The sequence below is a fragment of the Pinus tabuliformis genome, chromosome 4_2, assembly GCF_031772625.1.
Source record: "Pinus tabuliformis cultivar Carrire ecotype Pingquan chromosome 4_2, CPIR1, whole genome shotgun sequence".
NCBI lineage: Eukaryota > Viridiplantae > Streptophyta > Pinopsida > Pinales > Pinaceae > Pinus > Pinus tabuliformis.
The window spans coordinates 696682683-696698399 of record NC_142304.1 but is presented as its reverse complement, the minus strand read 5'-3'; the positions used below and the strand labels follow the sequence as shown (position 1 = coordinate 696698399).

At 39.1% G+C, this 15717-nt stretch overlaps 1 protein-coding gene across 1 annotated transcript in view; it reads left to right on the top strand.

Annotated features, from left to right (window-relative positions):
- The window catches only part of AGY1 (Albino or Glassy Yellow 1), a 388365-nt gene that overhangs the window by 86227 nt on the left and 286421 nt on the right, over window positions 1–15717 (top strand). Inside the window, exon 3 of the mRNA XM_089424074.1 lies at window positions 6091–6163. Within this exon, the coding sequence (XP_089280200.1) occupies window positions 6091–6163 (73 nt within the window). The remainder of the gene's footprint in view (window positions 1–6090; window positions 6164–15717) is intronic.

Genomic DNA, 15717 nt, shown 5'->3' with positions numbered 1-15717 from the left:
CTTTTGTTTCCACTGCTACTGTCACTGCCTATTAGTGCCATTGGAGAATCAAGCTCCAATCTGTATAACCTGTTGCTTCAAGCTCCAATTTGTTTCACCTTCTTCTAGCTTGAGTGTTTGACATACACTTTCTTCCCTACGAAGTGTACATCATACCCCTTGTCCTGCAACTGGGACACTGAAATTAGGTTCATACCCAATCTAGGCACATGCAATACATTAGTAGCGCTGGTGCAGGCTCCTGACTGCCTCTAAAACTCTATGGTGTCTCTCCATACTCCCTCTGAAACTCTATGGTGTCTCTCCCTACAAGAGTACATTTAGTTCTGTTGCCCATAGTGATCTGGAAGTCCATATGCTCTTCTTGATAGCTAGAGAAATATTCTCTAACTCTTGTCATATGAGCTGAAGCTCCACTATCTATATACCAGACATTAGGTGAAGTTGATCTTGATAGACAAGCAAGTTCATCCTCTAGCCTGGAAGATAAATCTAAATCATCATGACCGGTAATTTTGTCCATAATTTTCTGTGCTATTTCTCTTTCCTCCTGATGCTAAATCTACCCAAACAAATTGCTACAAAAATTACTGTGTCCGGCTAGAGATTTGCTCTGCAAAAAAATATGGGGTTGCTCCCTCTACCTCTAGACTTTCTTGATCCGGAGAATTCAATTTTTTTTGTTGCTCTCTCAGAAAAGATGATTTTCCTCAAGAAGTACGACTTCCTCGCCAAGAGACTGCGTTGCCCTCTAGGGATTCGAATTGCTGCTCATGCTGAGCAGTGAACCTCTTCCTTTCTCTGCTACTGAGCTCTCCAAATGATCATATATGCTCTGATATCATGTGAAAATTTCATCTATTTCAATAACTGAAAAATATTCTTCTAACTGTCAAATTAATTATGCAGTTTATTTGCTACAACAAATATCAAATAAGTTTACTACTGCAATTTTCACAATAAATTACTGCGGAAAATAAAATGTTGGAAATAGAGAAATTCTAGCACACACATAGAAAATATTAACACAATTATTTTTGGACAATTGTCCCCGGAAAAACCCAATGTGGGAAAACTGGTGCAACAGATGAGGGTTTTCTTATTAATTTTCAGCAGCAAATCTGAGTACAAGAATTCTGGCAATCTAGACAAAGAGAAAATATTGAGAGAAATTTTATAAGAAATTTCTCACTCTCCACAACAACTTCCTGACCCTGAGATGGACCCTCTGCCCATACGCTGGTGCCTCTGCATCACACTGTGCAGTGCTATGGTGGAATACACTCTCTCTGTTGCCTCTTCCTTAATTCGAAAATCTGCCTTCTGGACTCCTGCTGCTACCCTCTCTCTCTCACCTACTACTCACCCATTGACTCTCTCTCTGCTAAATCATAACCACTGAGAAAATCAACCTACCTAGGCAACTGAGTAACTGCACTGGTGTGTTCTTCATCTAGCCATCGATTTCTTCTTATAATCTTCTTTTGGAGCACCAACGACCAAGATTAAAACATAATCAATGGCCCAAATTATTTCCGTGTCGATTTGTGTGATTTTATAGAACATTCACACCATGACTTAATTAATTATGATTAATTAATCATATTTCCTAAGTTTAGACTTAGGAAATATTAAAAACTGATTAATTAGTCTAATTAAGTCGTCTCTAGGTGGAATTTCTAGAAACAATTTTTGGGTATTGGAGAATACATGTATTCTAGCCTCTCCACGAAATCTCGTGGCTAGAACACATCTGATGCTACAAGAACTAACTCACAAGGTAGCTCTTATTGTCACCAAGCTCTACGGAATAAGAGGACTTCCCTTTTGACAATGTCTTTAGTTGCTTGTGTTGACCAGTCATGTGTCTTGATGCTCCACTATCGATAACCCAAATATTATCGTCTTGAAATGTGCTAGTGAGTGCTGAGAATAGTCCTTTGTCCTTTATAGATGTCTTGGTTACTTCCTTAAGAGAAAATAAGAGATCCCATACTTCTTTGATGCCCTTTTTGAGATGACTTGCCACCATTGTACACTTCTTTAGGAACTTCTTCAATGTAGAGGAGATCTTCATTATGCCCTTAGCCAACCTTAGCTCTGATACCATGTTGAGAAATCTATAGGGCAATAGTTAGGATAATTTCTCTTTACTTGATAACTACTTGTGATATATTTTTACTTTTTCTTACTTATTAGCTTCTTCTCTTATTATTATGTTTGTTCTTATCATCAAACAACTACCAAAACAAGAAGAACAATAGTACATAAGAACATAGGATATAGGCTGCAAGCCAGGGCCAAAACCTCTCCATCTGAGAGGAAAACCCGTAAATCTCTTCTCTTCTTATAGATTCTTCAATTGACGAATTCCAAGACCTCTAGACCAAGACCAACACCCTTTGAAGACCAAGTCCAACCTCCTTGATGATGTGCTTCCTTTTGTCCATGTCAAACCCACTTAAATCTCTTCCAGTAGCATAACTTCGACCCCAACAACAGAATTTTGGGCTCTATTGCAGGTCTGAAATTTTCGGCCCTCCCAACAGCAGCTGCCTCCACACGTGCGAGCTTAGTTAGGGCTTCCAAGACTTCTTCAGACCTTCGCTTGACTTTTTCCTTGTTCTAGGGCTTGCGGATGACCTAATTCGAGCTTCTTTCTGCTCCTTTTCCAAGATCGATCCTGTAGCAACAAAACGCTAACCTATCAGTAGAAACCCTAGCTTCGTTTCTTTGTATGTGTGAAGATAGAGAGAGAGAGAGAGAAAATATCCCAAACACTTGATCCTCGTCATTCTCCTTTTTCGCTAACCTCTTTCTTCTTCTCCTTCGCTTGCGTAATGAGAGAATGAATTATGTCTCTAAGATGTCGAGTTCCCTCTTATATATAGGCTTCCAAGGTGGACGAAGTTCCTCAAAATAGGCCGACTTCTTAGCTGATAGGTTGACTTGGTCTTGAAGGGTATTTTGACACTTTTGAATACAAAAATAATTCTTTTTACAAGTTACAATGTGCCCAATGGGGTCTTCAACATATGACAATGACTCTTTTGACTTCTTGACCTAGGGAAAACCCTAGAAGCACTCAATGGGTGCTTGAACTCTAAAATAAAAGACCTTGAGCATGAAACCCATGCTCAAAAATAATAATAATAATTTTTCTTTCATTTTACAATATACAAGAATCAAAAAGTACATTTCATCCTAGTTACACATTTTTCAACAGCCTTAGCCTCCTTCTCGATGACTTCTTTCTACAACCTTGTGTAAGACTTGCTTCAAAACAATTGAGGAGAAGGATTTCACCTAGATTAGGCATTTTAATTAAAATTAACCAAGATCCTGCATCTCATATTAGATAGATCTTGCATTCATCCATCATTGGTAATTGGATTTGTGAGCTCAATCTATAATTGCAAGTTTTACATCATTATTCTTGTCTCTTCAAGCTTATTGTATTTTCCTTGCAATTGCCCCTTAAAGTTTATTGCTCATATTTTCAGTTATCTTAATTCGATTCTAACACCTTCTTGCAATATTGCTTATCTCGTAACTTGAAGTCTTTTCCATTGCGCAAGTGATATAATCTTCATTGAGCATTTTTATAAGGCATTGGTCTCTAATCTGTTAAATCTTATTGTTGCAATATTGATCTTAAATTGAATCTATTGTTTGATACATACACACTACTCATCTTATAATCACACTTACTAATTAATCCTAATTCAAGTTGCCTAGAGGAGTAGTTGCCTTACCCTTAGTCTCCTAGGATTTGTTGTTCCAACAAGTTTCCCCTTCCATCCATCTTTAGGGACTACCCCCCTTAGCTTGTCTAGGAGAGAGCTTAAACGGAGTGAGTAGGGATTAGAGTGACAACCCCCTACTCTGACAATTGCGCCTCAGATGTACACTTTAGGCGACAACAGGGGTATTTAGAACATATCTGTGAATAGAAGATGGGAAGTTTCTCTGGCTGATTTGGCAATTTTTAACCTTTGATCCACAAAACAAACTTTGTTGATGATGATAATGGCTGTTTGGTCCTCAATCCCTCCTTGAAAATTACCACAAGCTCGTCTCCTTCCTTCTCCAACAACAAAAAAACCAAAATGGCAAAAAGAAACCCAAAACTATCTTTAAAATCCCAAGGCCACAACTTCGTGGTGATTTTTTGGGTTGTGATGCCATTTTTTCAAAAGCGAAAAAATTGCGATTTATGATCACCAAAAGTTGAGAGGCGGTAAAGATCGCTGATTTTTGCTGATTTTATATGCTGATTTTATATCCACTGGTTTCTAGTAGCGGATAGGTACTTCTACATTGGCTAAGTGTTAGGCATGTAGAATTCGTTTGAAGCCTCTTTAGGAAACTTGCTCAATTTAACGAGTAAGTTGTTATTATAATTTAGCATAAGTCTAACTTAGGAAAAGCACATTGGTTAAGTTAATTAATTAATGTTGGCTATTGAGCTAGGAAAGTCTAAGGAAAAGTAAATTATTTACTTTAGTGACTTAGACTTAATCTCAACCATTGATCTCAAGTGGCTTAGGATTTAATCCTAGCCATCCATCACTTTGGAGATTAGGGTTAGGGATTTAGCTCAATGAGATATTATAAAAGCAAGCCTAAGGAGAGAAGAAAGACAACAATTAACAAAGATTTGAGAGAGTGATTTTCTCAAGGACTGAAGAGAAAAATAAGAGCGCAACAGGGAGAGGAAAAATTCTGAGTAGGAGATTGAATGGAGACTTGACAGCAAGGAGGCCGTATCAATTTCCGAGTACATGTTGCAGGTGCCAAGCAGAGAGGGCCACAGCTCACACGAGCTGCACTGGTAGAGCAGCTGAGCCACACATGTCATGTGAGGGTTGCTTCAGCAGGCTGCATGTGTGGAGGAAAGACTTTAATTGGGTCGTACAACACTTCTGTGTTGCAGATTGGATTTCTTAGAGCTAGATTGGTCAGGTTTATTTGCAATAATTTCTGTAATTTTCTCTGTGGGCCAATTTCGTAGTAAGGGAGCCTCATTGTTCAAATAATTAAAAGTGGAGATCAGTTGGAGGAAATTTTTCTGTATGTGATTGATTTTCCATATTTTGTTTCTGCTGTCTAAATTTTTTGAGTTAAGAATTTTAGTGTATTTTATATTCAATAATTAAAGAAATATTTTCTGGGCTATAAAAATTACTAGGAAATAAAATGAGATCTGGAATTTAGATATTAACAAAATGTACATTGAAGAAAGTGATTTACCCTAATTTGCAAACCTATATAAGTACCATAGGAATTACAGCTATTGTTGTCATTTAACTGGTAAGACAAAATACTGAAATGAAAATTATTGCAGCCTATGGCTTTGTTCAATCAATTCTTTTGCTATTAAAATGGTACCTCAAATTTCTTTCCCATTTACGCATGTATACTCTTTTAAATAGCTACAACCATGTGACCAGAACTGTTCTATCTATAGCTATCTACTGCATTTGAGCTAAAGATTAAAACATCATGATCTCAACTGACGCCAAGTTCTAATGGTGACTGTATGATTTTAATGGAATTTTATCTACAAACATATTGACATCTTTATCAAAAGGAATAAATTATGCTCGTTAGTAAGGTGTTCGCTTGCCTAATGTGCTCATTTAGTGACATATACATTTTTTTGACTCATATATCCTTCCTTTATTTAAAAAGTATGTGGTTGGAGCTTTTTCGAGCCGACTACATTATGGAGATTAAAATTTCTACTTCTTGTTTCATTTCTTGGCTTGTACCTTTACGAACTGGAGTACAAGATATAGAGGATTTTTAACAGGTCTTTACAGTTCGAAGTGCTTGATATAGAGGACGTAACATCTTTCCAAGGTTCTAACTTCTGCGGGGGCACATTTCAGACTCTTATTATTCATTGTAATTTTACACGTTTTAAGTTAAGATGATCTTCATTATTTTTTCAATCAGCAGCTTGTGATGTCTCAAAGATGGATGAGAAATTCAGTGCATGTGTCTCTTGCCAGATATTTTATACTGTTTGTGATAAAAGTTTATTTTGATCTCAATTTTTTATTACTTCGTTGTTTTCCATGACAGGAAGCATTTGCAGTTGTTCGGGAAGCTTCCAAAAGAATATTGGGTCTTCGTCCTTTCGACATGCAGTTGATAGGTACTTTGATTTCATTCTGAATTACGCCTTATTTGCCAGGTCCAATGAGCTGTAAAGGAAAGTCAAACTAGATTAAAAATGGCTAAAGGGTTGAACTTAGAATGGAGTTTTTTATTAAAATGCTGATGAGCATAGTTAGAAGCATAAAGTATAACCTTTCGTCCCTGCTGGAATGATTTTATGAAAGATGTTTTGCAATTACTACTAATGTTATTTCTTAGTTTATAGCCAGGGATATATAAAGTCTATTCTAATCTCTCTTTCTACCATTTTGACAGTCAACCTGATTAAACCTAGAATTGAAATTCCAGTTTGTAGATTTCTTTCATATATGTATGAGTGCACTTTAATGCTATAAATTTTTTCTTGCAGTCTAAACCTGGAGATCTATTTTCTCCTTAATTATATGTCAGGTATGCGCATTTTGAATCAGACTCTATCCAGAGCGAAGCAGTTTTTCACACTTAATGTAGTTAGAAAAAGAACAGAGTACTACCTGGATAAACCTGATTTCAGTTGGCTTTCCAACCAACCTACAACGTCATTAGTTGCTATTCCACATTGCTCACGGACAGTATGAAAGATTATTTAAGTCACAAAGAAAACTTAAGCTCATAACTACATTTGTGGATGGAAAAGAACTTAATAGATTTTTTTGGGAGTGAACATAGTTTGCTTCTGAGTCAATTTATCAGAAATGAGTTTCTGGAAACCGCTTGGGACTCATCTAAAGCTGCTTTCCATGATCATATTGATCAGTTGAAAGAATCAAAGGAAAATGTTATTTCTGAGGGGCCGATATATCTCAGTACTAGATTTGAAAACAGATTCACTGTTTAAAGAAAGAACAAAATGCATCCAAGAATGGGAATTAACAAGTTGTCTACCTAGAGGCTACAAAATAAATATGAAGACTATTGTAAACGTGTGAGTAGCTTTATGCATCTATAATGTGCCATCTCTTACATTCTCCGTAGAGGAAAAATCCTAACCTGTCCAAGGGGAAAGTCTTACGAAACAATCAGGCAACTGCCCAATGTCAACTTGGAGGGCTTGCCCCTCACTTTTAGGTTCGGAAGATTGGTTTCCTACCTAGAGGGTGTTGTCTTGTAAGAGGCCTCACAAGACGAGAACCGGACCAAGGGAGAACAATGAGATGGAGGCCTACTGTCACTACAACACTCCACCTCCCGCTCTTTAGTAGATTCTCACCACGAGGGAGGCTTCCCGGTATTGGTCACTTAATAGATATTCTAAGGTAATAGCTCAAAGGTGACAACTTGAATAAGCTCAAGTAGGGCACTCATACTAAGAGCAAGGCTTAATCCAATGAAACAAGGCATAACGTGCTCTCGAAGCAACCTATCAAGGGTACTTATAGACTAGGGTTTGAGTACTTTGCTATAAGGGAGACACACATAAGCATGTAAGACCAAGAAAAGGCTTTCTAGGTAGGTATGGTCAATAATTAGGAGCCACAAGCCTTCAATAATCCAGAAGTTGAAGCTTTAATGCTGGACTAGGGTTTTCCTAGGGTTGGTGACATCAGTCCTAGGGAGGCTATTCCAACCATGTAGAAGAGAAAATTTAGATGTTAAAAGGTCCAATCAACAAGAAGAGCCTCAAAATTAGCCAACAACTTGACCCTAGTTGAATTCAGCCCTATGCCCTAGCCCTAGTGGCTTGCCTTAAAGGGCCAAAATTGAGAGAGAGAGAGAGAATAAGAAAGTTGTAGTATAGTTTGATCATCTATGTGCAAGCCGATGCCTACTTCTTGGGTGATGGAGTCTAAGGTAAAAATTACTATGGAGATATTAAACCCTAGAAGGGACTTGGGAGTAAGGAGGGAAATCCTAGTTTTCCACTTTCAAAACCTTATCCATCGCTCGATACAAGGATAAAGTCAAGAGCAAAGCTCTCTAGGAGGTTCTCAAGGGATGTTCAATATTTGCCAATTAAAGCATATAATATTTCGCTAAAATTTCATATAAAGATATGCAATTGAACAAGAACATAGAAAACCATAACAAACATATTCCATGCGATAACCATTAAAATATATTCAACAACAAAAATACTCAAAAGATATCCATGAAAAATCCTTCATTATTCCAAAGTGACGTCTCCACAAGGACTAGTCTCCAATAGCAAAAGTATCGACAAAGATCACATCTCCACAAGAGTAATAGGCTACAAAAGTTAGGCCGAAATCTCTAAGGGGGTCGAAATAGTCCACAAGTGATGATGAAATGCAATAATGAGGTGACCTTTATTTATATGAGGTCTACCTCATCTAATTTTAGCTTATGAAGCCCCTAAACAAGTTTGATAATGAGTAAACATAAAATAATCCTTGGGTTACAAGCCAACCCACTAGCTCAATGTGAAATCATGCCACAAAAGACCCACGTGTGAGCTGTAAGCCTTTAAATGATGATGTCATGCCCTTTCTGGGCTTTAAATGCCATGTGATGGTGAGTATAAAGCTGAAGGTGTCTCCCGAGTCCCTGTGTCATAATCATCCATCATTTGAAGAATAATCCTCAAATTCAACCTTAAAGCAGCTCCAGAGGTCACAAATCTAGCTGGTGTTTCACCACGTTATCTCCATGGGTCTCCAATGGTCAACGTAATCCCCCCTCTCTTTAGCATTAGGGCTCCATTAGATGCAACAAGCCCTCCCTAGCCATCCCATGGAAGACTTGGTTTTGAATCATGGCCTACCCATTAGGTAGTGTCAAGGCCAGCCTAGGGGCATGTTGGCTTCAGTGGTGCAATCATCAAGAATACTCTGTGCTGGGCTAAAGAAGATCAACGTTCCGGTTTCTGGGGGTACTCTAGTATGTGCATCAATTGCTCAAGTCATCATATCGCCCAATGCTTACATGTAAATGGGCAACATTGCATTTGCTAAGTCACCAACCTCTTTGAAACGCCCGGGTACATGTGGAGTTGGTGCCCCCAAGGCCTGGGATGTTGTGGAACACCTAACAAGACCAACTCAAACTCCAATGAAGGAAACCATTCATTAGAGACTAAGATCATATAAGCATCTAAGTGGGCCAAATTTGCATGTTAAGGACATATTAATACTTCAAACTTGGATCACCTTCTGATATCTAACTAGACTAAGTTCGGTAAAGGTGTTCCCTACCTTGGTAGAGGTGGCCAATAGTGAACCTTGTTAGGTGCTTCCAACTGCTAAGGGAAGGTGACATTTTCGAGGTCATCCCTTCAATCAATAGGTGTTAGTGCAAAATGAGTGACAATGGAGGGGAAAGGTCTTCATGGCCAAGTGCCATGGTCAAAGGGACTAGCTAATGGGAGTCCACATCCTAAGTGTATAGATGTAATGGAGGGAGCAATCATGGAGGCATGAATTACCCTGATCAACTTACTTTTTCCAACCCACTAGTGTGCCTTTTACTTTTTCATAACACTGATTTTTATTTTGGGTGCATAGCTGAAGGGTTAGAGCTTGCTCTTTAAGATGAGATAGCTTATCACTCGTCAGGGTTGGGATATGCAAGGGTTACTTTTGATGAATTACATAATCAAGTACTCAGGAATTAGGTGGTGGCTATGAGGAGGGTAGCACTCATGCTAGGCTTTTACCCACACATTAACTTATCTCTCGACCATTTTTTTCATTTTGATTTTCTTCTTTTTGTTTCATTGTGGTCATAATATGGTTTTCTATTCTTTTAGCTGCGTCAACCTATAGGGCAATGTTTGTTGGCCCTACTCAAGGATGTGGTTAAGAGGGTGCCAAATCCCAATGAACTAGTGACAAGTCAGACCAGAAGAATGGAGAGGGCATATTGTTAAAATTGGCAACTAGGGCCAAATTCCACTTTGGACAGTTCCTATGGGGAATATTATTGCAACATTGAATTCCTCTCTTCGAGAGGACCGAAATCGATATAAAGATTGTCTCATTTGGTCAAGCAAAAGTATGATTTTGAATTTTTGTTTTCTGTCACGCAAATTATCAAGGTCGGCCTCCAGCTCATAAGGCCCAACCAACATGTCTCTTGACCCTCTCCAAATTGTATATATAGAGGTGTCCTCTATCCTCATTTGATCATCGATGGGCTCCAAAGATATGCTTGTGATAATCAATCACTCGAAGAAGGATGTAGGGCTAACTTGTTTGGGTTATTCTACTACCATAGGTCCGAGATATCTCAGATAGGACAACCGCTAGGCAGATAGGACAGTTGCTGGGCCCTGGGAGAATTCTAGTCACGTTGTGTGGGTATATCTGTCATTGCAGCTCTGTCATCTAGAATAGAATGATGAGCAGAATTTATGGGCTGATTTGTGAACTGTATGAGGAAGAATATCTCTCGGTATAGTTGCAGTACAGTCATGTAACTTCAGAAAGGGCTGCAGGCATAACAAGGGTTCAGAACAGTCTATAAAGTCAGCAAAGGGCGCCTTCTTGTTTGTCTTGGAAGGCTGCAGTTGATGTGAAGAGTTTTGGGACCAGTGAAGTTGGACAACAATGATCTTCAAGAAGCCCTAACCAGACCTTGCTTCAGGAAGATGGCTGGATCGAAATTTCAGGGCTTGATAGAATCATTTAATTGCTCAGGGCAGCGATATTGGATCCACACAATTTGGCAAGTCATTTCGATTATTGTACTCTCTCTGCTGAATATTTGATATTTATAATAAGAATATTTGATCAAGGGTTTTCTCCATCTTGGGGTTTCTCCCTGGCTTGAGTTAATTTCGGTGTTCTCTTGTCTTGGCTTGTCTCCTGCATATGATCACTTATGTTCTTTTGATAATTACTCTCAATGAATAATAGTTTATGCGATTGCTAAATGGAATTAATCTTGGGCTCATCTAAATCATTGAACTAATTGTCCTATGCAAAGAACATGTTATCTAAAATTTAACACATATAAAGGGGGTTGAACGTGACATGGAAAGTTTCAAGTATGGTGCAAGGAAGAATGAACACACTATATCAATATAGGTGTTCCAAGCAGTGTTATTAGAACTAGACCGAAACCTGTGGAACCAATCGGTACGATCGTTTTTGGCCCAAAAGCAGTCTAAACCGGAATAGGCCGGTTCAGTATCGAATTGGTCCTGTCATTTTTTTATTATTTTTTAGTTGGTTGGCCCACTTCTTACTTTCCCCTAGGCTAGCCTAATATTCAATCCTATGACCCTCAACCTAATAATCAAGTCTATGGCCCTAGTATTTCTATGCAATTCATGGTAATGATAATTTCTTAAAGTAAAAGTGACATTTTCCCTAAATTTTCATTTTCATCCTTTTACTTTAATTTTTAAAATTACCATGAAATGACTAAGGATGTTTGAGAATGGTTCCAACCTCATTGGATTTCATATGGAGAAAGTAGAATTTTAGATTTCACTCAAAATCCAACAGACTTAACAGTTTTTCAAGATTTCAGGATTGGGGGGATTGCAACGTTTTCATTAGATTTTGTCATTTACGAGGGTATGGAACTAGTATTTAATAAAGAGCACCAAGCCCTCTATGTACTTTGATGTTAGTGGCATTGGTTGTCAAACTCCTCTATCATGAATCTACTAAAAATGTACCCATCACTCAAAACAAAATCTTGACATGATATGCTACATTTTTTCTATCTTATTTTAATGCCTAATTGGTTATATTGATGGCGACGGCCCCAATATAGGCAATGATTTTGATGATATGTAGGCATTTTGTTAAAATTGGAAAATAGGGCCAAACTCCATGTGGGTCATCTTATTTATGGCAACTGATATTTTCCTTGGATTCCTCTCTTCAAGAGGTGTAGGATTGATCTAAAGATCATCTGATTCTGACATGTATTTACGGAGATATGAATTTATTCATATTATTGACAATTTTTCAAGGTCGGCCGGCAATCGAATTACCCCAACTTATCCTCAATGTTGCATTATAAATAGAAGAGGTCTTCAAGTCATTTTGACACACTCACATCTCTTGTGATCTCTCTCCACTGGTTTGGGTTTTGTTGGAAGGAGAGGTCTAAAGGAGAAGCCCTATATGTTGTCCTAGAGGAGATCTAACCCTAGCCATAGATCTAAAAGGAAGCCCTAGATGCAGTCAAAGAGAAGGCTCCCATACGCAGTCAAGGAAGGTCTAATGCTGCCCTAGCCGCAGTCCTAAAGGAAGGAGACATAGCTGTAGTAAAGGAGGTCTATTACGCAGCTGAAGGAGAAGCCCTAGCTGCAGTCCAAAGGTGCTCTAGCCGCAGGTCTAAAAGAAGTCTTAGCCGTAGTTGTGAAGGTGCTTTAGAAGCCCTATATGTAGTAATAAGGAGGCCCTATTTCGATGGTAAAGAGGAGCCCTGATCCACTGTTCAAATAGGCTCCTATCCACAACAAGCCACAATCAAAGGAGGCTCCCATTCGGTGTTCCAACTCGCTGTCAGGAGGAGCTTTAATCCGTTGTTCTAAGAGGTCTAAATCCACAGTCAAGAAGCCCTAGCCGCAGGTCTAAGGAGGCCCTAGCTGCAGCAAGAAAAGAGCCCTAGCCGCAGCATAAAGGAACCTTGCTAACAACGTGAAAGAGGCGCAGATTAAGGGACTGTTTCGGCATCCCTATTGTGACTGTGTGAGGCTGGTTTCTTCTTGTAAGAAGGTTGAGTTAAAGGAATAGTGGAACATATCTGTTGGGGTAACAAAGAATAATGTTTATGCTGCCTGGAAGCTACAGGAAAACTATGTGTTAGGCCATAGGCCATAACACCACATTCAAGTATTTCGTATGGGTGTTTGAGGGCTTATATGCCCATATCATCAACATAATCTAGGAGCTATCTTGTGAGGTAACACTGCTGAGATCAAAGGCTATTTTAATGACTGTTGGAGGGCTGCATGATGCTGCTGTAATAAGAGATGGACAGAGCCATTGTCAATGGTTAGTAGTATTGCGTTGCGGATTAGTCGGTTAGCAAGGAGCAGCATGGTGGTGTAATTACCTTGGAGAACTTGCTGAAGAATGAGGACTGATAACTATGCCCTCACCTGAGTTCAGAACTGTAGTCCTTGGTATCAGATTTGCAACTTCATTGTATCATCTTTATGGTGAAGATCTTTGATGTTAGATCTCCTATTTGGCATGTCTGTAGTCACTTTAATTCGTTATACTCTATCTCTATCTCTCTGCGGAACTATTGAAGGCTAAAGAAGATTTGATCAAGGGTTTCCCCACATTGGGGTTTGTTCCTGGCTGGTGCCACATCTTGTGTCCTCTTGTCTTGGCTTGTCTTCTATTGTTTATGTTCATGTTCTATTTGCACTTTACTATCATGCTCATGTGATTGCTAATTTGAATATTGACATTGGGCTAATATGAAAAATTGAAGTAAATTGCTCTAAGCATAGAACATACCTAAATTTAACATGGTATAAGAGCTGAGGTGAAGACAAAGCCCAAACAAGAGTGGAATAGCAATCATCGAAGACAGTTGGATAGGACAAAAGGCTCAATGGGTTCCTCATCCCACTTCCTGGCTGAAGAGAAGCTCCGTGAAAATTTTGACTATCACGGATGGAAGATGTCTCTTGATCTGAAATTGGAAGAACAAGAAGTGTTGGATTATGTGAAGGGTAAAATCCCTGAGCTTTCATCAAATGCACCAGCTGCTACAGAAAACAAGTACACCAAGGGGGAAGTCAAAGTGAAGAAGATTATTAGAGATTCCATTGACAAGCGTCTAGTGGCTTACATCTCCGATCTAAACACCTCCAAGGAGATCTACGACATAATGGTAAGCATGTTCAAGGTTAGTGATGCAAATCAAATTTTATTTCTCAAAAATACACCGAAGGGTATTAAGAAAGGCAAAGACGAAGATATTCAATCCTACTTCTTAAGGATCACTAAGATCAAGAATGATCTTCTATCGATTGGAGAAATCATATCTGACAGGTAACTTACTATCACTACCCTTGGAGGACTCTCACCCGAGTGGTATATATTTAGAACCACTATTCTCAATAATGATCGAATTCCAGGGTTTGAAGAACTGATGTCGAGATGCATTCAAGAAGAAACCAACTTGGTGGAGCACGAAATGCCTTCTAATAGAGGCAACCCCGCTACTTTCTCTGCTCATGCCAAAAGGAGAAACAATGCAGGGCCTAAAGGTCACTTCAATGTAAAACCCGGATCTAAGGGTGGAAGGAAGGGCAGATGCTTTGCTTGCAATAATTTTGGCCATTATGCAAAGGGAGTGTCCAAATAGAAGGGACACATCACATGATGATGATCGCAATCATTCTAGGGGCAACTTCAACAACAATGATTCAAGGAATGATAGGTACAATGGCAAAGGAAAAAGAAATGCAGGACATCCAGGAAATGGTCAACCCTCCAAGAAAGCCGGGAACTCCAGGTATGAAGAATCAAATGTTGTTTCTGATAAGAAAAAGGAGTATTATCTTATATTAGCCCTCTCCACTACCTCTTCTCCGGACTCTTTGGGAAATTGGCTTATTGATAGTGGTGCCTCAAGGCACTTTGCTGGATACAAGGAAGTTCTCTCTAATCTGATAGAGAAGGAAACAAACTTGGATATTATTCTTGGAGACGATGCCACCTATCCCATAAAGGGTGTAGGGAATGTTACCCTTCAATTGAATCAGGGTAACACGATTCATTTACAAGAAGTTCTTTATGTACCTGATCTCAAGAAGAACCTGGTGTCCATTTCGGCAATGGAAGAAAAAGGTTACAAGGTGGCATTCATCGATGGAAAGGTACGTGTTTGGAAAAGGAATTTTAAAGATGCTTTTACTCTTGGGTTCAGGATTGTCAATTTGTATCAAATTGCAGGAAGTCCATTGGGGACCATGTCGTGTGACACATCTCTTCAATGGCACTGAAGGTCTACCCATCTTCATTGTAAGGCCCTACCCAATGTGAGACAGATGGTGACAGGGATGCCTGAATTCAAAGAAGAGCATGAAGGTACATGTCCGAGATGTATCGAAGGAAAACTTACAAGGGGACCATTCCCGTCATGTAATAGCAAGATCACAGATGTAGAAAAACCCGAGGGATTTGAGATTCATGATTGGGAATCTCATATATTCAGGTTGAAGAAAGCTCTCTATGGTTTAAAGCAAGCACCTCGGGCTTGGTATGGTATGAGAGGATTGATAGCTATCTAATGAAAGCTGAGATTCACTAGGAGTGAAGCCGATCCAAAGCACTCCTTCAAGGTTGTGGATGATAGACCTCTCATATTGGTACTTTATGTGGACGACCTCTTTCTGACAGGTACAGACCCTCTCATTTACAAAAGTAAGAGGGAGTTGGATTCTGAATTTGGAATGGTGGACTGCAAGCTTGTGACTACCCCAATGGAGCTTAACTTTAAGAAGTTATGCGGTGGTACTGCCGGACCTGAATTAGGAAATGCCTTTGAGTTTCGTCAACTCATAGTAGCTTTGATGTACTTGGTGAACTTCCATCCGGATATATGTTTTGTAGTTAGCATGTTGAGCCAACATATGACTGAGCCTCATCACTCACATTGGATTGGTGCCAA